At 45.2% G+C, this 20,414-nt stretch overlaps 3 protein-coding genes across 4 annotated transcripts; 1 reads left to right on the top strand and 2 right to left on the bottom strand.

The window, feature by feature from the left end:
- Window positions 1-1,812: 1,812 nt before the first annotated feature.
- Window positions 1,813-10,048, bottom strand: RAB24 (RAB24, member RAS oncogene family). The gene is made up of 9 exons (XM_060240166.1): window positions 9,860-10,048; window positions 9,087-9,316; window positions 8,529-8,597; window positions 6,726-6,804; window positions 5,144-5,211; window positions 4,576-4,675; window positions 3,868-3,918; window positions 2,896-2,958; window positions 1,813-2,301 (listed from the first exon to the last, which is right to left on the bottom strand). The coding sequence occupies exons 2-9, from the start codon at window positions 9,201-9,203 to the stop codon at window positions 2,234-2,236; spliced, it is 615 nt and encodes a 204-aa protein (XP_060096149.1). The 5' UTR covers window positions 9,204-9,316; window positions 9,860-10,048; the 3' UTR covers window positions 1,813-2,233.
- Window positions 9,982-14,155, top strand: PRELID1 (PRELI domain containing 1). Its single transcript, XM_060240164.1, has 5 exons — window positions 9,982-10,332; window positions 11,753-11,978; window positions 12,084-12,197; window positions 12,323-12,401; window positions 13,557-14,155. The coding sequence occupies exons 1-5, from the start codon at window positions 10,241-10,243 to the stop codon at window positions 13,700-13,702; spliced, it is 657 nt and encodes a 218-aa protein (XP_060096147.1). The 5' UTR covers window positions 9,982-10,240; the 3' UTR covers window positions 13,703-14,155.
- MXD3 (MAX dimerization protein 3) lies at window positions 13,805-20,414 on the bottom strand. Of its 2 annotated transcripts, XM_060240168.1 has the most exons (6): window positions 20,265-20,414; window positions 19,951-20,050; window positions 18,094-18,123; window positions 15,640-15,754; window positions 14,988-15,162; window positions 13,805-14,745 (listed from the first exon to the last, which is right to left on the bottom strand). In XM_060240168.1, the coding sequence occupies exons 1-6, from the start codon at window positions 20,332-20,334 to the stop codon at window positions 14,627-14,629; spliced, it is 609 nt and encodes a 202-aa protein (XP_060096151.1). In that variant the 5' UTR covers window positions 20,335-20,414; the 3' UTR covers window positions 13,805-14,626. The 2 variants fall into 2 exon arrangements, with proteins under 2 accessions (XP_060096151.1, XP_060096150.1); XM_060240167.1 differs by lacking the exons at window positions 13,805-14,745; window positions 18,094-18,123 and having other exon boundaries at window positions 14,931-15,162; window positions 20,265-20,377.

The raw sequence follows: 20,414 nt of genomic DNA, 5'->3' as shown, positions 1-20,414 counted from the left end.
GGAGAACGCACCACCTCCCAAGGAAGCCTGTTCCACTGAGGAACTGCTCTGACTGTCAGGAATTTCTTCCTAATGTTGAGCCAGAAACTTTTGATTTAATTTCAACCCACTGGTTCTGCTCTTATCTTCTGGGGCCACAGAAAACAATTCCACGCCATCCTCTATATGACAGCCCTTCAAGTACTTGAAGATGGTGATCATATCACCTCTCAGCCACCTCCTCTCCAGGCTAAACATGCCCAACTCCTTTGACCTTTCTTCACAGGACTTGGTCTCCAGACCCCTTACCATCTTTGTCGCCCTCCTCTGGACCCGTTCCAGCTTGTCGATTACTTCTTAAAATGTGGTGCCCAAAATTGAACACAATACTCCAGGTGAGGTCTTAGCAGAGTAAAGCAATACCATCACTTCACATGATCTGGATACTTCTGTTGATACAGCCAAAAACTGCATTTGCCTTTTTAGCCACTTCATCACACTGTTGACTCATGTTCAGCGTATGGTCCACTAAGACCCCTAGATCCTTTTTGCACAAACTACTGCTAAGACAAGTCTCCCCCCATCCTATAACCATGCATTGGATTTTTCCTACCTAAATGCAGAACTTTACATTTATCCCTGTTAAAACTCATCTTATTGGTTTTAGTTGTTTTCCAGCCTGTCAAGATCATCCTGTATCCTTTTGCCTTCCTTCTACTGTATTTGCAACCCCTCCCAATTTAGTATCATCTGCAAATTTAATAAGCATTCCCTCTATTCCTTCATCCAAATCATTTATAAAGATGTTGAACAATCCTTGACATATCATTGAGGCACTCTACTTGTCACTCCTCTCCAAGAGGATGAGGAACCATTCACAAGCACTCTTTGGGTGCAATCTGTCAACCAGTTACAGATTCTCCTAATGGTAACAGGATCCAAACCACATTTTACCAACTTGTCAACAAGGATAGTATGTGGAACCTTATCAAAAGCCTTACTGAAATCAAGATAAAAGATGTCTACAGCATACCCCTGATCCAGCAACGTAGTCACTTTCTCAAAAAAAGAGACCAGGTTAGTCTGACATGACTTGTTCTTGAGAAAACCATGCTGGCTCTTAGTAATCACAGCCATCCTTTCTAAATGTTCAAGGACTGGCTGATGATTTGTTCTAAAACTTTTCCAGGTATAGATGCCAAGTTGATGGGTTGGTAGTTACCCAAATCCTCCTTTTTTCCCTTATTGAAGATGGGGACAACATTCACCCACCTCCAATTTTCCGGCACCTCTCTTGTTCTCCCAGAATTCTCAAAAATAATAGTCAGAGGCTCAGAAATTACATCTGCAAGCTCTTTTAGTACCCTTGGATGCAGTTCATCTGGCCCTGAGGACTTAGTTTCATTCAAAGAAACTAGGTGCTTGTGTACTACCCCTATGCTAATCCTAGGTTGCAATTCCATACCCTCTATATGTTCTATTTTTGCCATGTTGAGCACCTTACAAAGGTAGGGAAAAGGGTGAGGAGAAGTGGCAAAAGTTAGTCCAATAAAAGGTCTCAAGTTTCTGAGAAGCTCTCTCAGGTCCAAACTTCTGTTTCTTCCTTGAAACAATTCCCTCCCCACCTTTGTGACTTGATTATCTTATCCCATGCTGAAAGTTGACGGTCCTGTTAATAACCCCAGTAAGGGATATCTTTCCTACTTATGCAGAGTGTTCCCTGTCCAGCTGCGTTGCAGATGAAGGTCAATCCCATCTTCACTGGGTGCTTCTGTATTAGTCTAAAAACAGTCCTAGCTCCAGCCATCTCTATAACAACACAAGACCACACTGCATTTTTATTTACATTTATATAACTTATTAGAAGCCTGTTTTAAATAGTAAAGCAAAGGAATCACACAACACCTTCCAAAGGGCAGAACCTACCACAGTCAGAACAGGCTGTCTTCTGCAAGGAAGCCTGTTGTGAAAAACCAATTCCTGGCATGCTTCGATAATTTTGCTAGCCTCTGGAAAGGAGGAGGCCGCAAGGCAATCCCAGTCTCTCGGCAACAAGGCTTGCAGTAGATGCAACAAAACACCTGGGTCTGCTGCATTCTCTCTTCCCTGAAGAGGCTCCAGCCAGGGATGCTCTGAATGGCCAATGGGCAAAATGTTCCATGCAGCCGATAAAAGATGTGAACCATCTCAAGAGTGTGAACTGCAATGCAAACCCAGGAAGAGGAACACTGCTTTTGGCAAACTAAGGAGAATTTCAATGATGGCAGCAGCTGTAGAAGTAGGTGGGAGTGTTCTTCTGGCTCAGATCTACTCCTTTATCCTCTAAAAGCAGAAGAAGTTACAATAAAGCAAAAGGCATAGATAGCAGTTGGATGATTATTGCTCTGTAAAGAATCTTTCAGGATTTTTCTAGACAATAATTGTGCCACATCCAGATAAATTCTGTACACAAAGGACATAAAAAGACCACATTTCCTCTTCTGCCAGCCCCAATCCTGCATTTATCAACAAATAATTAAGAAAAGATGGAGTTCATAGGCCACATAGAATGAAATGTGACAATTTCTCAGGATACCCCACCACAACTATTCATCTCATTCAGAAAAGGTCCACATGCTAGGTGTGCCCTAATTCAGGATCAGGTTTGCACCAGAGCATATACAAAGAGCCCTGACCTGGATGGCCAAGGCTAGCCCAATCTCAACAGACCTCGAAAGCTAAGCAGGGTCAGCCCTTGTTTGTACTTGGATGTGAGACCACTAAGGAAGTCCAGGGATGTTACGCAAGGCAGGCAATCAACCCCTGAAGGTCTCTTGCCTTGAAAAATTGTGACTTGATGGCACTTTCCATCACCACCATATATGAAGAGGATAAATATTTTCATGAGGGCACATGGGTGCACAAAGGGCAGCTCACCTGTCATTTCTTGAAATGCAGTAAACTGTGCATAGTCTTCAGCTACTTTCTTGAAGAGCTCATCTAAAAACAAAAACACAAAATTACCGTATGTCTTACTCCAGCTGTCTCCAGTAGGAGCACATGAGCTCAGAGGATACTAAAGCCCAGAGATAAACACCCTGTGTCTCCCTTAGTAAACTCTTGACACAGTTAAATCAAGTAGTCCTGTGGACATGATTTACAATCTGACTACCCATCCCTGTTGCAGACCGCAGTTATAAGCCAAAGTGTGGTAAGCCTTCTGCCTTTGTGTGATAACTAGAGAGTGAGACTCACCAAATTCAGTGGGACTTACTTATGAAACAACCATGCTTAGGATTAAGCTGCAGTTTTCTTTGAACAGATGCCATTACTTCTTATCATCCTTCCTCTTCAGGAGGCACACAACAGGCAAGCTGTCACATTCCCAGCAGCCAGGATTGCCAAACCAGAGGAAACAATTAGCAGATCTAAGGTAAAGGCACACCAGTAACTAGTCCACATTATTCCCCCTGTGATGAGGCTTTCCAAGTATACCAGCCATGGTCTGGTCATAAAGCTGTAATCCTGCAGGCTGATAGATTCAGGTGGGTAGCCATGCTGATTTGAAGCAACAGAAGAAAGTTTGAGTCCAGTGACACCTATAAGACCAACAAAGACCAATTTTGCACTAGACCTTTAACCCTGGTTTAGCCCTGTCCCCAAGCTGACATTCTACGCTAATATCACAGAATCATAGAGTCACAGAGTTGGTTTCTCTGATTCTAGTGTAGAATGTCAGTTTGGGGACAGAGTTAAACCAGGATTAAAGGTCTAGTGCGAAATTGGTCAAAGTTTAATTCTGGGTATAAGAACACAAAAGCTTGTATCCAGAATTAAACTTTGTTGGTCTTAAAGATGCCACTGGACTCAAACTTTGTTCTAATCCTGCATGACTCAATAGACACTCACCTACGTTTTGTCCTGTCTTACTGGAGGTTTCAAACAACTCAGCTTTGATCTCTGAAATGACAATATAAAATGTTTTGTTGCATTTCCCTCCAAACCGTTCCTTAGTTCTTTGTAGACAGTGATCTGTCAGGGAAGGTGCTGGCAGTCACAGAACTTCCCTGCTGTCCCCTCCCCCAGCAGTCCTTCCCAACCTCAGAAATGTTTATTCCCACTGTTGTGGAATCCATATGGACTAAGAGTCACACAAATCAGAAGACTCCAGTGGGAACAGGTAAGGAGACAGTATCCCCCTTCCTGTCTTTGCTGTCAATTTTATTGCTGGAAGAGGAAGGAACAAGCAAAAGTTATCACCTCCTGAAACCACAGAAGACAAAGGCAATCTCTGGCCAATGACTGAATTTCCTGTTATGGATATCACAAGAATCTTTTTGCTATGGACTTGGGACAACATGTAACTCCCACATATAAGTCCTCATTAGAGCATTCCAGCAAAGCTACTTGCAGTGATATCTTTCCCAGCTCTCTAGCCCCAGCTTCAGACCCTTCCAGACTCCCACTTCACAGAGGAATTACAACCAGCAGGAGAACACACTCTTGTTTCTAAGGACTGAGTGAGCCCAAAGAGAGCTGCCAGAGACCCCAGTAATGCAAAGCTCCTTGATGCACCCACTGGCTTTCTCTCAGCAATGAATGAAGGAAAACACACACCATCAGCATAGTCCTGTGCATCGTGGAAGTCAATTCCCCGTTTTCTCCTGTCGTCATCTAATAAGTCACTCTTGGTGCCGCACAAATAGATCCTGCAGTTCTGCAGAGGAAGAGAAGGAGGAGGCAAGTTCTGCCATTTGTGTTCAGTAGAGTAAGCTGATTATGTCCATCCCTGGTCTCAAGAACTCACACAGCCAGAAGAAGCATGTGCCCACAAATAAACCATAAGTTCATTGAAATGCTCCCCTGTAAGGCCCAAAATGCAATCCCAGGCACAACTGATATGGATCAGGAAATAATCAGAGAGTGTATAATGCTGTCACATTGTAAAAGCCAAGCAGCCCTCAGACTAGGCAAACCTAGATAGAAGCCCCATGTAAGCTGCCCTAAGTGTATAGGTGCAACCATCCTCGAAGACCCAATGTCCTCACCCCTCCATTATCACATCAGTATCCATCTTAAGTGTCTCACATGCTGGGCTATAACCCTCTGCAAGGTGAATTTTCCCTGCTCTTATACCAGGAAGTCAAAGATATCTTTTACTGCCTGCAAATGGAAATCTACTCACCTCTTCAAAGTTCTGCAGTTCGTTCACCCAGAATTTTGCTCTCTGGAAACTGCTGCTATCAGTAAGATCTGTGGAAGTGGGGAGGTGTCAAGGCTAGATCCTACCCAAGATCCAAAAAGTAGATTCCACCTACCCCTATACAGGCAGAACACAGTTGCAGACTTGAATGAATAGCTAGGTGATTAGTTGGGAAAGTTCTGTTTTGTCTTCAATACATCATAACAAAGACACTGCCACAACCTCTGAACTCTTTTAACAAACATTCTTAACCCAAAAGTTATAGGAAAGGTTAATGGGAACTTCCATTTTCCTTGACTCAGACATTAAAATGATTTGGTTTGACTGGATCACAGGGCCGGATTGGGGGGGGGGGGGGCAGAGGGGGGTGCTTGCCCCAGGCGCCAACGGAGGGGGGGCACCAAATTGGGTATGGAGTCTATTGTATTCTATGGGACCACAAAATAGAATGGCCCATAAGGGGGCTTCATTTTTTAATGTTGCCCCCCCTCAAAAAACATGTAGATCCGGTCCTGCTGGATCATTCCACTGCTCTGCACTACAGCAGAGCAGAGAAGCCAGCATGGTACAATGGTTTGAGTGTCCAACTAAGATCCTCATTCAGCTATGAAGCTTATGGGGCAGTCTTAGGTCAGCCATTCTTTCTCAGCCTCACCATATATGCTTTTCTGCTGAGATAAGTGATTTATTAAGAATGAACTTTATTCTAACAACAGTCATGCACTTTCATGTTTAGCCAAATAAGCATTAGAAAACTTTTCCCTAGTAATACAGAAGAAGAAGAGTAGGTTTTTGTTTCCAACTTTTCTGCACCTTAAGGTGCAGTGGCTTACAACTGCATTCCCTTTCTCTCCTCACAAAAGGTACCTTGTGAGGTAGGTGAGGCTGAGAGAGTTCTGAGAGAACTGTGAGTGGCCCAAGATCACCCAGCATGCTTCATGTGGAGGAATGGGAAATAAAAATCAGTTCTCCAGCTTAGCCCACTGCTCTTCATCACTACACCACTTTGGGTCTCAAAAAATCCATGGTCAGCAATAGCATCATAACTTAGCACCTGCTTAGCTGCCTGTGGCGACAACTGCCTTCAGTCAATTCCACTGCTGTCATAACGGCAATTGTTTGTGCAGACTGCACTGCCACAGTGCAGCACCATTTAGCAGAGCACCACTAAGGAAGCTGTAGAGGTGCAGTTTGCCCCCCTTTTGCTGGTCCTGAATCAGAACTTCTTGACAGGGAGGAAAGGTAACTGGTATTGCCAGCAGCACAGGGAGTGAAGAAAAGAGAAGCCATGCTGGAGAGGACAGCAATAAGGGGCTGACCACCTCCTGAGCACTAATGGCCAAAGCTGATCAACACATATGTTCAAGAGTGCCCCTGCATTTTGGTAGTCACTACTCTGGTCTAGAAGACAGCAAACCTCTGTAAAGGAGGTGATGGTAGGAGGGACAAATCAGGAAACAACTCATGTGCTAGATAATGATAAAAGGGTTTTGTGAACATTTTCCTGGCATTGGCAGTCCAGAGTTGTACATGTACCTGCATCCACATGCAAATGATTACCTACCATAACATACAATGGCAGCTTTTGCCCCACGATAGTATATCCGGCTCATGGCCTCATACCTTTCCGAGCCAGCTGTATCCTAGAGAACAGCAACATGAAAGTAAGAGCCTCGTATGTAACACCCACCTAGAACATATAAAGGGGGGGAAAGGAAAGGTCCCCTGTGCACGCACCAGTCGTTTCCTACTCTGGGGTGACGTTGCTTTCACAACGTTTTCACGGCAGACTTTTTTACAGGGTGGTTTGCCATTGCCTTCCCAGTCATCTACACTCTCCCCCCAGCAAGCTGGGTACTCATTTTACCAAACTTGGAAGGATGGAAGGCTGAGTCTACCTTGAGCCGGCTACCTGAACCAGCTTCCACTGGAATCGAACTCAAGTAGTGAGCAGAGGGCTCCAACTGCAGTACTGCAGCTTTACCACTCTGCGCCACGGGGCATATAAAACAACTTCACAATTTAAAAAACAAACAGAAAGGTAATAAAAGACTGCCCATGTTGTGGAGCAAAAGAAACACTTCTGGGGAGGACCCAAAGTATCCCTTACCAATATGGTACCAACTCTAAACAATTTTTACAATAAGAAATAGTTCCTTTCTTTTCTGCTGCACAACCAAAGTTTTCTTGTACCTATTACATATAGGCTTGGATCCTGATGAAAATTTCCACTGACAGAAGGATTTCCATCTGTGGAACATGACCTCCTTGTTTCTCCCCTCCCTCGCAACCCAAAATGCCCAGAAATAGTATTAAGAGGGAGCCTGCCCCCTCCTTTTAATCAGCAGATTCCACAGGATCCAATCCATTGCCTACCTCGCTTCCATACCAACCAGTGTCTGGAAGATATGTTGGACCACATTCAGGTGAGTAAATGGAAACTTAAGACACAATGGAAGTACTGCAAGTTGGTAATCAGGCTGATTTATGAACATGTATACAATCTCTCGTAGATGGGGTTCTACTCTGCCTGAAGAAACAGGTATACAATTCACAAATGCTCTTGGCAGCCTTGCTAGGCAGAAGGTGCTAGAAGCAGAAAAGAGCAAGTGTCCAGTAGCACCTTAAAGATTAGCAAAATTTGTGGCAGGGTATGAGCTTTTGTGAGTCGCTGTTCACTTCTCAGAAAGACGAACACAGCTACCCATCTTGGTGCTAGACGTGCTCCCTTCCCCAGCTTAGCTGGTTCACTATCTATAGTTATGTATTTCTATTCACAGCCAATCTTGCCACAGACATACCTTAGTAACATCTGGAATAAACTAACATAATCTGTTCAACATGGGGATTTCCTTGAAGATGATTCAGAAAGTTCATCTAACACTAAATATCACAGGTTTTTACTGGATTCTGTCAAACACCTGACCACCTACCATTGCACTGGCTGCCAATTTGCTTCTGGGCATAATACCAGCTGCTGCTTTTGATCTTTAGAGTTCTAAATGGTTTGGGCCCAAAGTACCAGAAGAACTGTTGCATACATTAACTGAACTGGTGGAAGCCTTCTTTTGGGAACCTACTTTATCAAAGGTGAGGCTGGGGAGGACTTTTGAGATAGTCTTTTCAGCTGCCATCAGCTGGTTGTGGAATTCTCCACCTTGAGAGGTGAGGTTGGTGCTATCTTTATAGGCCTTCTCAGGAACTCTGAAGGCTGGCTTGTTTGTTTCAGAGGGACAAAGTACTATGCTGATAGCACCACCTCTTTTTAATGTTTTAAACAATTTAGATGTTTTAGTAATGTAAGCTGCCTTGGTAACCTGAAAGGCAGTAAAAAAAATCCACTGAATAAATCAATCTCTCAACTCACCCAAATTCCCAGAGTCACTGTCCGGCCTCCTACTGGCATGACTTTGGCCACAAATGCAGCACCTATTGTCTAAAAGAAAGAGGCTAAATATAGAGGCAGTTACATGACCCCAGTAGTCCCTCTCCTGGCTGATAGCCACTCACGTGTGACCAAGCAAGCACCACCTCCAGGAAGCAAAACAGGGAAGTTCTTGCAAATACCAAAATGGACTTTCAGGTCAACGGTGTGTCACAAATGACTAACATGGGTATGTGTTGGGAAGAAAATCAGTAACTATTTTTTTTATAGATTAGTAATGTTTAGGAATTTATTTACAAATGCTATCTTAAATTGGGAGCTGTTATACTTCCTCAAACTCTTCTGACAAAATAGTTTGTTTCCTTTGCTATTCAGAGTATCTGTGGACTTACAGATGTATCGCCACCAGATATCAGTTTAACAAAAGGAAAAAAAGGGACGCATAAGGGGGAAAAGCAACAATTATTTAGGGGTGGAAGTGGAACAGAAGACAGTTCAACCCAACTGTCTCCATCTCTGCCATGCAAGGGACATACTCACATTCTGGTAGGGCCCCACAAGGAAGCGGTTATGAACATATCTTTCCACCAAGCTGGTCTTGCCCACGTATTCTTTGCCCAGCATCACAACTTTGGCATCCACACGCTGCCCACTCATTCTCCTGCCCTTGCAGCAAAGAATTCTCCTCCAGAGGGATTCCAAACTCCCCCGTCTCAGAGAGTCAGCTGAAGCAGACAACAGGAAGGTGCAGCTCAGGTGGAGAGGCTCACCTGCAGGAAAGAGAAACCAACAAACTGTGTTGGTACTACAGGGGGCAGCATAAAAACACCCCCACTCCTTTTGCTGAAAGGGGTTGTAATGACCATCAAGAGTACCTTCATAGTGCAGGATTTGTCAGGGGAGGAGACACTTACTGAGGGGGCAACAAACAAGCAAATATGCGAAGGGCCAAAAAAAAATAAAAAGGCAGAAGACTCATTTACCCCTTGAGCAACACAAATTGCATCTGGTGAAATAGACGTTAGCCCATAAAAGCTTCTGCCAAAATAGATCAGCCAGTTTTTCAGATTCCATAAGACAAACAGAACAACCGCACTGGAACAAATTACAGCCGGGGCTGTCCGCGGCAAACCGTGTTGTCACTGGGAAATCTCAGAAGGACACTTGCTTTCCCCCGCCTCCATTAACTCAGCCGATGTTGGCTTCAGCGCATCGCGGTCTCAGGCATTGGCAGCCGCGGGGAAGTCCACAGCTAGGTAAGATGACAGGCCGTCCCCTCAGGGTAAAACGGCGCGCTTGGCCGCGGCACTTACCTGGGCCTCATGGCGCTGAAGTGCAGACAGGAGGGCGGTGCTGGAGTGTGGAGTTCCCGCTGGATCAATCCCCGGGAGAGCGAGCGCGGCCAGGTAGCTTCCCCGGGGGGGCGGTGCTTGGTGTCGGGAGCGGAAGCGCGTGTCGGCCGAGAAGGGGCCGGGACTGAGGCAGCGGAAGAGCTCGGTTTTGCTGTCGGAAGTCGTTGCCTCTCCCCTGTCCCCGCATGGCGGCGGCTGCTGGGCGCCTCCTGCCGCCGCGATCCGTAGGGCTGCCGGTGTGGCGGGTGAGGGGTCCCTGCAGGCAAAAGGCTTGTAGGGCCGCCTAGGTCGGCGCTCCTCCTTTCTTCTCCGTATCCCGCGGGATCGGTGACGGCGGAGCAGATGGGGAAGTACTTCCTGACCCTGAGCGTCCTCAAGGGGCCCTGGGACCAAGTCTTCGCCGCCTTCTGGCTGCGCTACCCCAACCCTTACAGGTGAGAGGGGGCGCCCAAGCGGCATTTTGCCGCCCGCCGGAGAGCTTCTTTCGGGGGAGGGTTGCTTAGATTTCATCTCTTGGGAAGCAATCCTAAATATGTCTAAACATAAATCCCAGCCATTTTGTCTAGTGTTTTTAGTACTATAAAAAACACGGCGGGGGGAGGCTGACTAGGCTTCCTGAATTTCAGATTTTCATTTCGATTGAAAGGATCGGGACCGCAGTTTTACGACACCCCTCCCTTCCCGTCTTGTTTACTCCAAACTAAGCCCTACTCTGTGCATTGGAGTTTATTGCTAAGTAAGCGTGTCCAGGCTTTTCGCATTAATCTGTTGGGTTAATTTCTGCAACGCTGTGAAGTGCTCTAAATCGAGCAGGGCGCCCTCTGTCTGATCAAGCTGACCCCCTCCACTTCAAGGACCTTTCACCCACTGGATTGAGTGCTGCTGAGCGCCTATGGCTTTGTCAGCACAGCAGCTGAAACCTGTTGTTCTTTGATATTTACCAGCATCAACTTGAAATAAGATCAGGTTTTAATTCACACCAATTCCAAAGCTAAAATGGGCAGATATGCAAGGAAATAACACCCTGATGTGTGTGCAGAAAATAGGCCAAAATGTTGTATCTTGCTGACTCTGACATGAGGATTGTTTTACATCTTGGAGAAAAGAACCAAGTACACAATCTTATGCTTTTATGATCATTGAAATAGCTTCTGACCTTGAATGTGGTACAGTGTCTCCCAGCTCCAGTGTGCTGGCAAGGCGATCACCCAAGGCATGGGAGAGACGGCTCTAGCGCAACAAATGCTAGGAGGGATCTCATCTTGCTTGCAGCTTCCCACAGACTTACAAAAAGAAAAATATGGATTTGTCTGAGCTTTGCAAACTTCAGCAGGTGTCCAGAAACTTGCTGGCTATATCCAAGCAGTTGAATACAGTGTTAGGAGCTATAGAGTTCTGGATCACCAGTTAAAACTTGTGCCCCATACAGGCAAAATGCAGATGAGTAGAGGTTACCTTACTCTTGAGAATCACCATTGACCAGCTACTGAAAGCAACCTGACAAAAGGTGAAAAGGTTGCCTCTGGAAGTTGGAGATAAAGACACCCTGTTCCGAATAGGCTGAAATTGTTTTATATGAGTCAGTTCCTCCCCTCTATAAACAGTTCTGTCCCAAGCTTTCACTACTACATTTGGCAGTAGCCCTCTTAATAGGCTGGGGGTGGGGAGGAGTTGGTGTCTTACTTTACAGATACAAAAACAAACTTAGTTTACCTAGAAACATTTTCCTGATCTCTGTTGGGTTCTGCCTCCACGCTGACTGTGGCTTTCTCTGCTACTTGGACTTTGCCTGAATAAAGCTCATTGAACAAAACACATGCACACAACTAAAATGCTTTTGTGTCCTCTACTCAGTAAACATGTCCTGACAGAAGATATCTTGTACCGGGAAGTGACAGAAGACCAGAAGCTGCTTTCCAGGCGGCTCCTAACTAAGACCAACAGGATGCCCCGCTGGGCAGAGCGCTTCTTTCCGGCCAATGTTGCCCATTCTGTCTACATCCTGGAAGATTCCATTGTGGACCCACAGAACCGAACTATGACCACATTCACCTGGAACATCAACCATGCACGTCTTATGGTATGCAGTAGTTGCTGTGTGGGGCTGGTGCTGTGCTGTAAAGTACTGGAGCTAATGCTGATCGCTGAGAGTGATGGTCATTTTAGTCTTCCATCTCCCCTGCAGGTGGTGGAAGAACGTTGTGTTTACAAAGAGAACCCAGATAACAGTAGCTGGACAGAAGTCAAGCGGGAAGCTTGGGTCTCCTCCAGCCTATTTGGTGTCTCACGTGCAGTCCAGGTGAGGGTACCACAGATCTATATTACTTTATCAGTTTCACATGTATACAATGGTCAAGTGCCTAGCGTTAAACTGTGCAAACAAGTAGCTAGTCTCTGTTCATGCTTACTGGGTTCTTGTTTCAGGAGTTTGGCTTGGCCAGGTTCAAAAGCAATGTGACCAAGAGCACCAAAGGATTTGAGTATATATTGGCCAAAATGCAAGGTAAGTGTGTGCAGTAGCAACTAGTAAAAAGGAGCTGCAGGGGCCAAGGATACTCACTGACACACATGGGGATGGAGTAATCAGGTGGTGCTCAGCTTGCAAACTACTGGTAGCATGTAGCTTTGTAACAAAAAGATTAACATATAGTGCTGGATTGTCAGTCTCCTGCTATTTTTCTATAATTATTCTAGGGAATGGGTAGCATAGTAATGTTTTCTTTGATTACTTCTGCTAATAAAGCAAGGAACTGATGCCGAAGACCAGCTAGCTGCCTTCATATGCTCTTACAGCACTAAACTGGCCTTTGTGCCCTGGTAGTGAACCTTGGTCATATTATGCTTTGCTTCCCCTTCTGTTAAAAGTCACAAGAGAAATGTTTTTGCTTAATTGGTCAGTCAGCAGCAGTTTCAGTAACTCAAAAAGGAAACACTACTTCAGGCTTTTGCACAAGTTCTGGGTAAACTTTGCCAAGTTCTGCTACTTCCCTAACTAGTAGTTGTTGCAAAGTAATAGGCTAGTGGAAGCCCTCACCTGGATAGTGCAGGCATGCCTGATCTCATCAGATCATGGAAGCTAAGCAGGGCTGTCCCTGCCAAGTATTTTGAGAGGAGACCTTCCTGAAATACCAGGAGTGGGAGGGCAGAAGCAGACTGTATCAAGCCACTTCTCTGAACATCCTCCATGCTCCAGAAAGGGTCGCCAAAAGTTGCTGTGGCTTCCAGATATGCACGTACACACACACACACTACAAAAATACAGGGAAAAAGGCTAGTGGAAAAACGGAGCATTGAGATGCCATGATAACTATAGAAGAGGAATGTAAAACTCCTGTGTGTTATGGAGAAAATGAAGCGGGGAACAGCCTGTCTAGCTTCTTTATTTCTCTTGTATTTGCTTAAGAATGCCCATCTCCCAGTATTACTCCATAATCTGTAACTGGTTTCCGAACCTTTTCTCATGAGAACAAGGGCTAAATAACTTTCCTTGTTTAAAGTCAGTATGTTAACAGTTCTACAACCATCTGGCATGAAATCCCTGCCATTAAGTCCCCATACAACAATATTTAAACTTAGCAGTTTTGCAAGGCATTTAGGGCTTGAGCTCAATGGCTAGTTTGGTGAGAGTATGTTTGACTTTTTTTTTTTTAAATCACAGGTGAAGCACCATCTAAAACCTTGGTGGAAACAGCAAAAGAAGCAACAGAGAAAGCCAAGGAAACTGCCTTGGCTGCTACAGAGAAGGCAAAGGACTTGGCAAGCAAGGCAGCTACTAAAAAGAAGCCACAGCAACAATATGTATGAAAAAGTGGCTTTTCTACAGTGGGGACTGGAGTAGTACTGGAAGCTCACCTGTAATATAGGTTTTCAGCCCTTGGGAGGTAGAGCTGACCAGACCATCTCTTCTAGATTTTATGTTTTTTAATTGAAACTGTACAAATCTGACAATCATCTTCTTTCCTAAAGGTGTAATTATCATTAAAAGAAACAGACTTCTAATTCAGTTCACTGCCAACACCTATTCTGCTGGTAGGAACTGATCTTCAAAACTGTGATTAACTGGATAAGTCTTCCTGTTTACATTTACCTTCTTGGGGCTTCCATCTTGCCTATCTGTAGCACAGACCAGTTCAGCAGGGTGGCACCTGCCTGTAAGAAAAGGAGGCTTCCCACTCCAAGAGCTTATTCGGGTGCTTTGGAACTCTTAGGTTTTCTTCTAATGGCTCAGGTGCATATCATTAAAGAGCTATTTACTAAGATGCTGCTGAGTACATGTGGGCATGGGTACAAAGGGAAGGCAGCTGTACTGTAGGGAATCAGAGTAACTTTCTCTGCCGCTGCCTGGATTATGTCATCTTGTGAGCCCATTTCACCAGTTGCAGGCATTGTCTACTTACATCATCCATCTGCAGCTGACCCAATGTTGTGGGTTGTCTGTTGGGCCAAAGCTGCTACATATAGTGCTGTATAACCTTGCCCTTGTTTCATTGTCTCTGTCCAGTAGGAAGAGAAGGCATGCTTCCTTCACAACAGACCCTCTAAGGAACAACAGTGACTGCTTCTGGCAGGGGCAGTGTTGAGGTGCAGCACGGGCATCCTTTGTCCAAGGCCAGAAACTGCTCTCTTCCTCCTTGACTGAGAGCAAGATGAGCCTCTGGTCCCATTTATAGCAGGATGAAGGGCTGGGATGTTGTAATGCTTTTGCTGCCATCGAAATGGTTATGTTCATCATAACCAGAAGTTGCTAGCGTTTGAGTAGCTGTGCTCCTGCCCAGCGTTGAAGGAAGCCACCACAGCATCTTCAATGCTACCAAATTCCAGGCCCTCAACGTCCACTTCTACATCTTCTGTAGCAGGGAAAAAAAGCTCCATTATAGTTCACTATTGTATGTGGTATGTACAGGGGCTTTGGCTACAGCCCCACACTTTTAGGAACAGGCCTGGGCAATTGTGTATTAAAGGAGCCATATCCGAGTAGTAAATAGCCAGCCTGCCCAAATTTTGTAAGTTAGCTAATGTTCTAACAATAGAAAAGATCAGCCACAGAAACGACAGACTGCAGCAGGGACAGTGAGATTGTGGTACTCGCCTTGGTCCGAATCTGAGCGTTCCGAGGAGAGCTGAGAGGAGTCCAGGCTGTCGACGCGCAGCCTTTCTGCACTAGAATGACCAAGCAACACCTGCAACCTCTGGTGCAAGATCTGCTGCTCACACTGTAGCCTCTCCTTCAGCTGCTGAGCCTTCTGCTCTTGTTCTTCTAGCTTCTGCACAAAGAAGAATGATGTTAAGAACAGCCAATCATTCTACTTCCTAGAAATTTAATTAAACAGCGGTAGGTGATACTCCAGAGTAATTAGGCTGTCCAGGAGGATCTTCAGTGCCCTGCTTGTGAGGTTTCTGAAAATATCAGTCTGACCACTGGTCAAACAAATGCTGAACTAGATGGACCCAGCAAATCAAGCAAAAAGTTGCAGCCCCTCAGGATGTGCCACTTGGCTGCAATCAGATGTTCCTCCTCTATGTTCCTTGGCCAATCTCTTGTGGCACTTCCCTTGAAAGCAGGGAGTCTTTTCAAGCCATTACCAGCCTTACTCAATACATCTACTGGATCTTACCCAAACATACAAAATACAAGACCTACTCTAGCAATCCACAAAGAACTGAAACCTGAGCTGGCTACGATGGGGAATATTTAATTGTTGCCACCCCTGTGTGTGTAAGGAGTGATGCATGTAACTTACCTTAATGTGCAATCTGGCTTGGTGCAAGAGACTGAGGGTGGTAGAACGAGAATGCTCTGAGGTCAGGGGGACTTGCTGCTTCAGCTGCTCCAAACATTGCCGTAGCTGGGCCCTCCTGCCAGGGAAAGAACATAAGAAAGGGCTGTGTTTCACTTGGGACTGTAACTTAACTTCTGGGCTCTTTTGAGATGGCAACATGTTTTCCAAAAGTTTTGTATAGTGGGGGGGAAAACCCTAGAATCCTCCATGCTTTAAATTTTTCATTAATAATTCTGTGTGCACATTCAGAAACTGAACCAGATCTTACAGTCTACCTTTGCTTGCTTTGCTAACAAGTAAAAGTATGTGGACAGATGGCTAAAGCTGCAGAGATATATAAAACCAACACAGACCATGTAGCATCACAGACGTGTGTCTTTCTTCTACACTGTTTCCTTACTGCAAAGACCTTCCATGCTTGAGCCACCACCCCCATGGCTGTTCTTACAACCATAGGCAACTCCTGAAATATGTTTGAAAGGCCTACCATAAGAGTGGCACTGGAGCTGTGTATGCGGACATTAAGTACTACATTGCGTAGCCGGCAATGAACTTCAGTCCAGCCAGAGACTCCCTGTGGGCAGTTACCAGCATCAAAAACTGGCTATTAATAGGAAACAGAGAGTGAGTATAAATGGGCAATGTTCGGAGTGGAGGGTGGTAAGCAGTGGGGTACATCAAAGCTCAGTACTGGATCCAATGCTTTTTAACTTGTTCATTAATGATTTGGAGTTGGGAGTAAGCAGTGAAATGGCCAAGTTTGCAGATGACACTAAATTGTTCAGGGTGGTGAGAACCAGGGAGGATTGTGAGGCACTCCAAAGGGATCTGTTGAGGCTGGGTGAGTGGGCATCAACGTGGCAGATGAGGTTTAATGTGACCAAGTGCAAGGTAATGCACATTGGGGCCAAAAATCCTAACTATAAATACAAGTTGATGGGATATGAAGGGAAGTGGAGACCAACCAAGAGAGAGCTTGGAATCACAGTAGATAACTTACTGAAAATGTTGAGACAGTGTGCGACTGCAATAAAAAAGGCCAATGCTATGCTGGAAGTTATTAGGAAGGGAACAGAAAACGAATCAGCCAGTATCATAATGCCCCTGTATAAATCGATGGTGCAGCCTCATTTGGAGTACTTTGTACAATTCTGGTCATCACACCTCAAAGATATAGCATTAGAAAAAGTGCAGAAGAGTGCAACTAGAATGATTAAAAAGTTGGAACACTTTCCCTATGAAGAAAGGTTAAAACGTTTGGGGCTCTTTAGTTTGGAGAAACGTCAGCTGCAGGGTGACGTGATAGAGGTTTACAAGATTATGCATGGAAAAAGAGAAGGTAGAGAAAGAAGTACTTTTCTCTTTCTCACAATACAAGAACTCGTGGACACTCTGAAATTGCTGAGCAGTTGGGTTGGAAAGGATAAAAGGAAGTATTTCTTCACCCAAAGGGTGATTAACACATGAAATTCACTGCCACAGGAGGTAGCGGTAGCTACAAGCATAGGCAGCTTCAAGAGGGAATTGGATATACATATGGAGTGGTGGTCCGTCAGTGGCTATTAGCCACAGGGTATAGATGGAACTCTGTCTGGGGCAGTGATGCTCTGTATTCTTGGTGTTTGGAGGGGGGCACAGTGGGAGGGCTTCTAGTGTTCTGGCCTTACTGATGGACCTGATCGCACTTGGGTTTTTAGGTCACTGTGTGACATAGAGTATTGGACTGGATGGGCCATTGATCCTGATCCAATATGGCTTCTCTTACGTTCATCAGCTCAAAGGAAGAATGTTATAAGACACAAAATACAGAGACTAGCAGTTACAAGACTGATCAAGAGTGGCAAATGTTTAGAGCAACACCTTTCTTTGAAGAAGTGCCATGATCACGGGGCTTGCACTTGTGACCTTGATGTGTCTTTGTTCATTGCCTTAGCTATAGCTCTGCAGGCTCTCATTTGCCCTCTTTCAGGAATTGCTTTGTTATCACTTCTTGATTTAAAAATATGCATGCCTCATATCATCTCTCCTGCATTTCCCCATACACATCTCCAGTGGGGCCCTTGGATCTTGTAGTGCACTCATGTAGAATTCATCCAGTCTACACACCCACTGACTTCATTAGACTTTGCTAAGGAATACACATCAAGATTACTGGTCAACAGCATGTTCAGTGATAATATGAATGCTCTGTTCACATTTCTGAAACTTGGTAAATGAGGCAGAAAAGCCTCTGGCCCATTCAGCTCAAAATGCTTTTACTAGTACAAGTATTCCATCCTTTCCCTTGCATACAAAGTGTAAACTGCTAACAGCATTCATTGCTATTAGTTTCCATTTCCTGCAAAAGCAGAAAGGGGAGTGAGGGGGATAAGAAAAAGATTCTCTTTGTCCTCATCCTTTCCCATATAAGTTTACCTGTGCTTCTCCAGCTCATTGTGTAGAGACCTAAAAGCAAAGAAAAGAATAATAAGGATGTGGACTACATTTATGTTTCCAGAAGACACAGCTGTAGGTCTGAGTGCAGCAGAGACAAGCAAAGTCCACTTCCAGTCTAAGCAAACCCTCTTGCTTCAACTTTCCATACCAGAAGTGTGTGTGTGTGGGGGGGACTTGCTTCATCAGGAGCAGTTCAAGGAGAACCCCATAGATTAGAACAGTACCAAGTTCATCCTTACTTTATCTAGAGCATCACAAACCCTCACACCAAATCCAATCAGTCAGGAAACACAGAACATGAGAGGCCAAAAAGGCTAAACTGATGAGCACAATGGAGCACAAGATACTGCAAAACTGCATGTGCATTGCTGAGAACAAAAGGGCCAGGCTTCACAGAAAAAAGGCTCTTGGCCATATGTAGCAAACTGTAAGCAACCCACATGGATGACTTCTTTACATCGCCAATAAGAAGGCAGAGCGTCTGCCACTGCCTACTGGGGAAAAAATACGATAACAGGTTTAAAAGACAAACTAGTAAACAAAAGAGAAAGAAAAAGAGTCCAGCAGCACCTTAAAGACTAACAAAATTTGTGATCAGGCAGGAGCTTTCATGAGTCACTGCTCACTTCTTCAGATAACCCTGCCACAAATTATGTTAGTCTTTGTGCTACTGGACTCTTGCTCTTTTCTACTGCTACTGACAGACTAAGATCCATCTTGATCTAGCAAACAAATAGTGACAGCTCCTACCCCAGATGATCAGAATAGGTATTCTCATGTCATTCACAATCTAACAGGAGATTTACCAATTGTAGTTGTTTTCTGGAATCAAGGCTTCTGTCTCCTAGAGCATTAGGCATTGAAAATACATAAACCCCAAGACCAAGATAATGCAATATGTGTCATTCATTAGAAGAAAATAGAACAGCAATACAAAGTATTCAGTCCAAATCTTTACAAGTACAAAAGGGCAGAGAGAAGGTGGGCCTGTACTAAAGCTTTCTTATATCATAGATCCAGACTGGCTGTTCAGTTACTGGGGGCGGGGGGGGGGGTGAGAACCCCATCGGCTATCACCATATAAATATACTTTTGTCAGTAGTTCTTTCATTTTTTCCATTCTTGGCAGTGATTCCTGCCAGGCAGATAAACATTTCTCCAGTTACATATCTTCCTGCCAAAGAAGCATCATTTGCTATGTTCTCCTTTTGTGTGTGTGTAAAGTGTCAACAAGTTGCAGCCAATTAATGGGGGCTTTCAAGGCAAGATGTTCATAGGTGGTTTGTCATCACCTCCCTCTGAGCAGAGCCCCTGATATTCCTTGATGGTCTCCCACCCAAACAGTAACCAGAGCCAACTCTACTTGGCCTCAGGCCCATAGCTAACCCGGGGGCCATGGGGCCAGGCCCCCTGACAATTTGGGGGCCCTCATCCCCATCCCAGGGACACCCCTCTCTCTCCTCCTGTGCAATTTAAATTGTGCAGGAGCGGGGAAGGAGGGGCAGCCCCTGGCATCTCCAGCTTCCCACTCTCACCCCCACGGCCCCCTCCCCCTGTGGCTCCCCTCTCCCCAAGGCCTCTAGCTACAGGGCTGCTTGGCTTCTGAGATCTGATGAGCTTGGGCCATCTGCATCAGGGCATGTTTTCATTTTAGCCTTCAGTATATATATGCTCTTCCTCACTTTCATCATGGTAAGGGTCAAAGTCCAGGTATCTACAGCTACAGAAAAAGCTTTCCTTACCCATTTCCCTGTGGACTAATACAACCTCCCTTTTGTGCAGGTTGTGGGGAGAGAGGAAAAATATCAGCCTCAAACCTCAGAGAAGGGCTCTTACCTGACATTTTTCAAGGCCTTTCGAGGCTTCAGCCTCTTTTGGGATTGTATGGTGTCTTTTCCACAGTAAGGCGCAAGAGAGGCGTAGCCGTGTTCTGCTTCTAAAGGACAAAACAGAAACTGTAAACTAATTCCCTCTCATCATAACCCCTCCCTTCTCTTCTTGTTCCCTTATAAATTCACACACACACATACACGTGATGATACAACGCTGAACTATCAATCATCAGACCATCCAGGCAAAAGCCTCATCTAGAAAACAAATGTCCCATTTTCAACAACACCGACTCACTCGCCCCGCCTTTAGACAGGTACCTCTCTCTCTGCGCTCCAGGAACTCAGCCGCCTGCAGCAGCACCTGGATGTTACTAGCGATGAGCTCCATGACAACCAAAGACCGGGACCAAGCACGGACTTGGCTACAATGTAACCGAGACACCGCCTGCAGCAGCCAACCCGGCCAAG

This window comes from Heteronotia binoei, chromosome 5 (genome assembly GCF_032191835.1).
Source record: "Heteronotia binoei isolate CCM8104 ecotype False Entrance Well chromosome 5, APGP_CSIRO_Hbin_v1, whole genome shotgun sequence".
NCBI classification, from domain to species: Eukaryota; Metazoa; Chordata; class Lepidosauria; order Squamata; family Gekkonidae; genus Heteronotia; species Heteronotia binoei.
The sequence above is the reverse complement of the archived record's forward strand: the minus strand, read 5'-3'. Positions and strand labels throughout refer to the sequence as shown.

What these genes read in the sequence shown, in the direction of transcription:
- RAB24 (XM_060240166.1), bottom strand. Translation starts at nt 9,203, where the DNA reads ATGAGTGGGCAGCGTGTGGATGCCAAAGTTGTGATGCTGGGCAAAGAA. An exon ending in AACTGCAGAACTTTGAAGAG is followed by an intron (nt 4,676 to 5,143) that starts GTGAGTAGATTT and finishes CTTCCTCTGCAG; the next exon opens with AACTGCAGGATCTATTTGTG. An exon ending in TGCATTTCAAGAAATGACAG is followed by an intron (nt 2,302 to 2,895) that starts GTGAGCTGCCCT and finishes TTCTGCTTTTAG; the next exon opens with AGGATAAAGGAGTAGATCTG.
- PRELID1 (XM_060240164.1), top strand. Translation starts at nt 10,241, where the DNA reads ATGGGGAAGTACTTCCTGACCCTGAGCGTCCTCAAGGGGCCCTGGGAC. An exon ending in CGCTACCCCAACCCTTACAG is followed by an intron (nt 10,333 to 11,752) that starts GTGAGAGGGGGC and finishes TCCTCTACTCAG; the next exon opens with TAAACATGTCCTGACAGAAG. An exon ending in TCAACCATGCACGTCTTATG is followed by an intron (nt 11,979 to 12,083) that starts GTATGCAGTAGT and finishes TCTCCCCTGCAG; the next exon opens with GTGGTGGAAGAACGTTGTGT.
- MXD3 (XM_060240168.1), bottom strand. Translation starts at nt 20,334, where the DNA reads ATGGAGCTCATCGCTAGTAACATCCAGGTGCTGCTGCAGGCGGCTGAG. An exon ending in AAGGCCTTGAAAAATGTCAG is followed by an intron (nt 18,124 to 19,950) that starts GTAAGAGCCCTT and finishes CTTTGCTTTTAG; the next exon opens with GTCTCTACACAATGAGCTGG. An exon ending in ACGCTCAGATTCGGACCAAG is followed by an intron (nt 14,746 to 14,987) that starts GCGAGTACCACA and finishes TCCCTGCTACAG; the next exon opens with AAGATGTAGAAGTGGACGTT.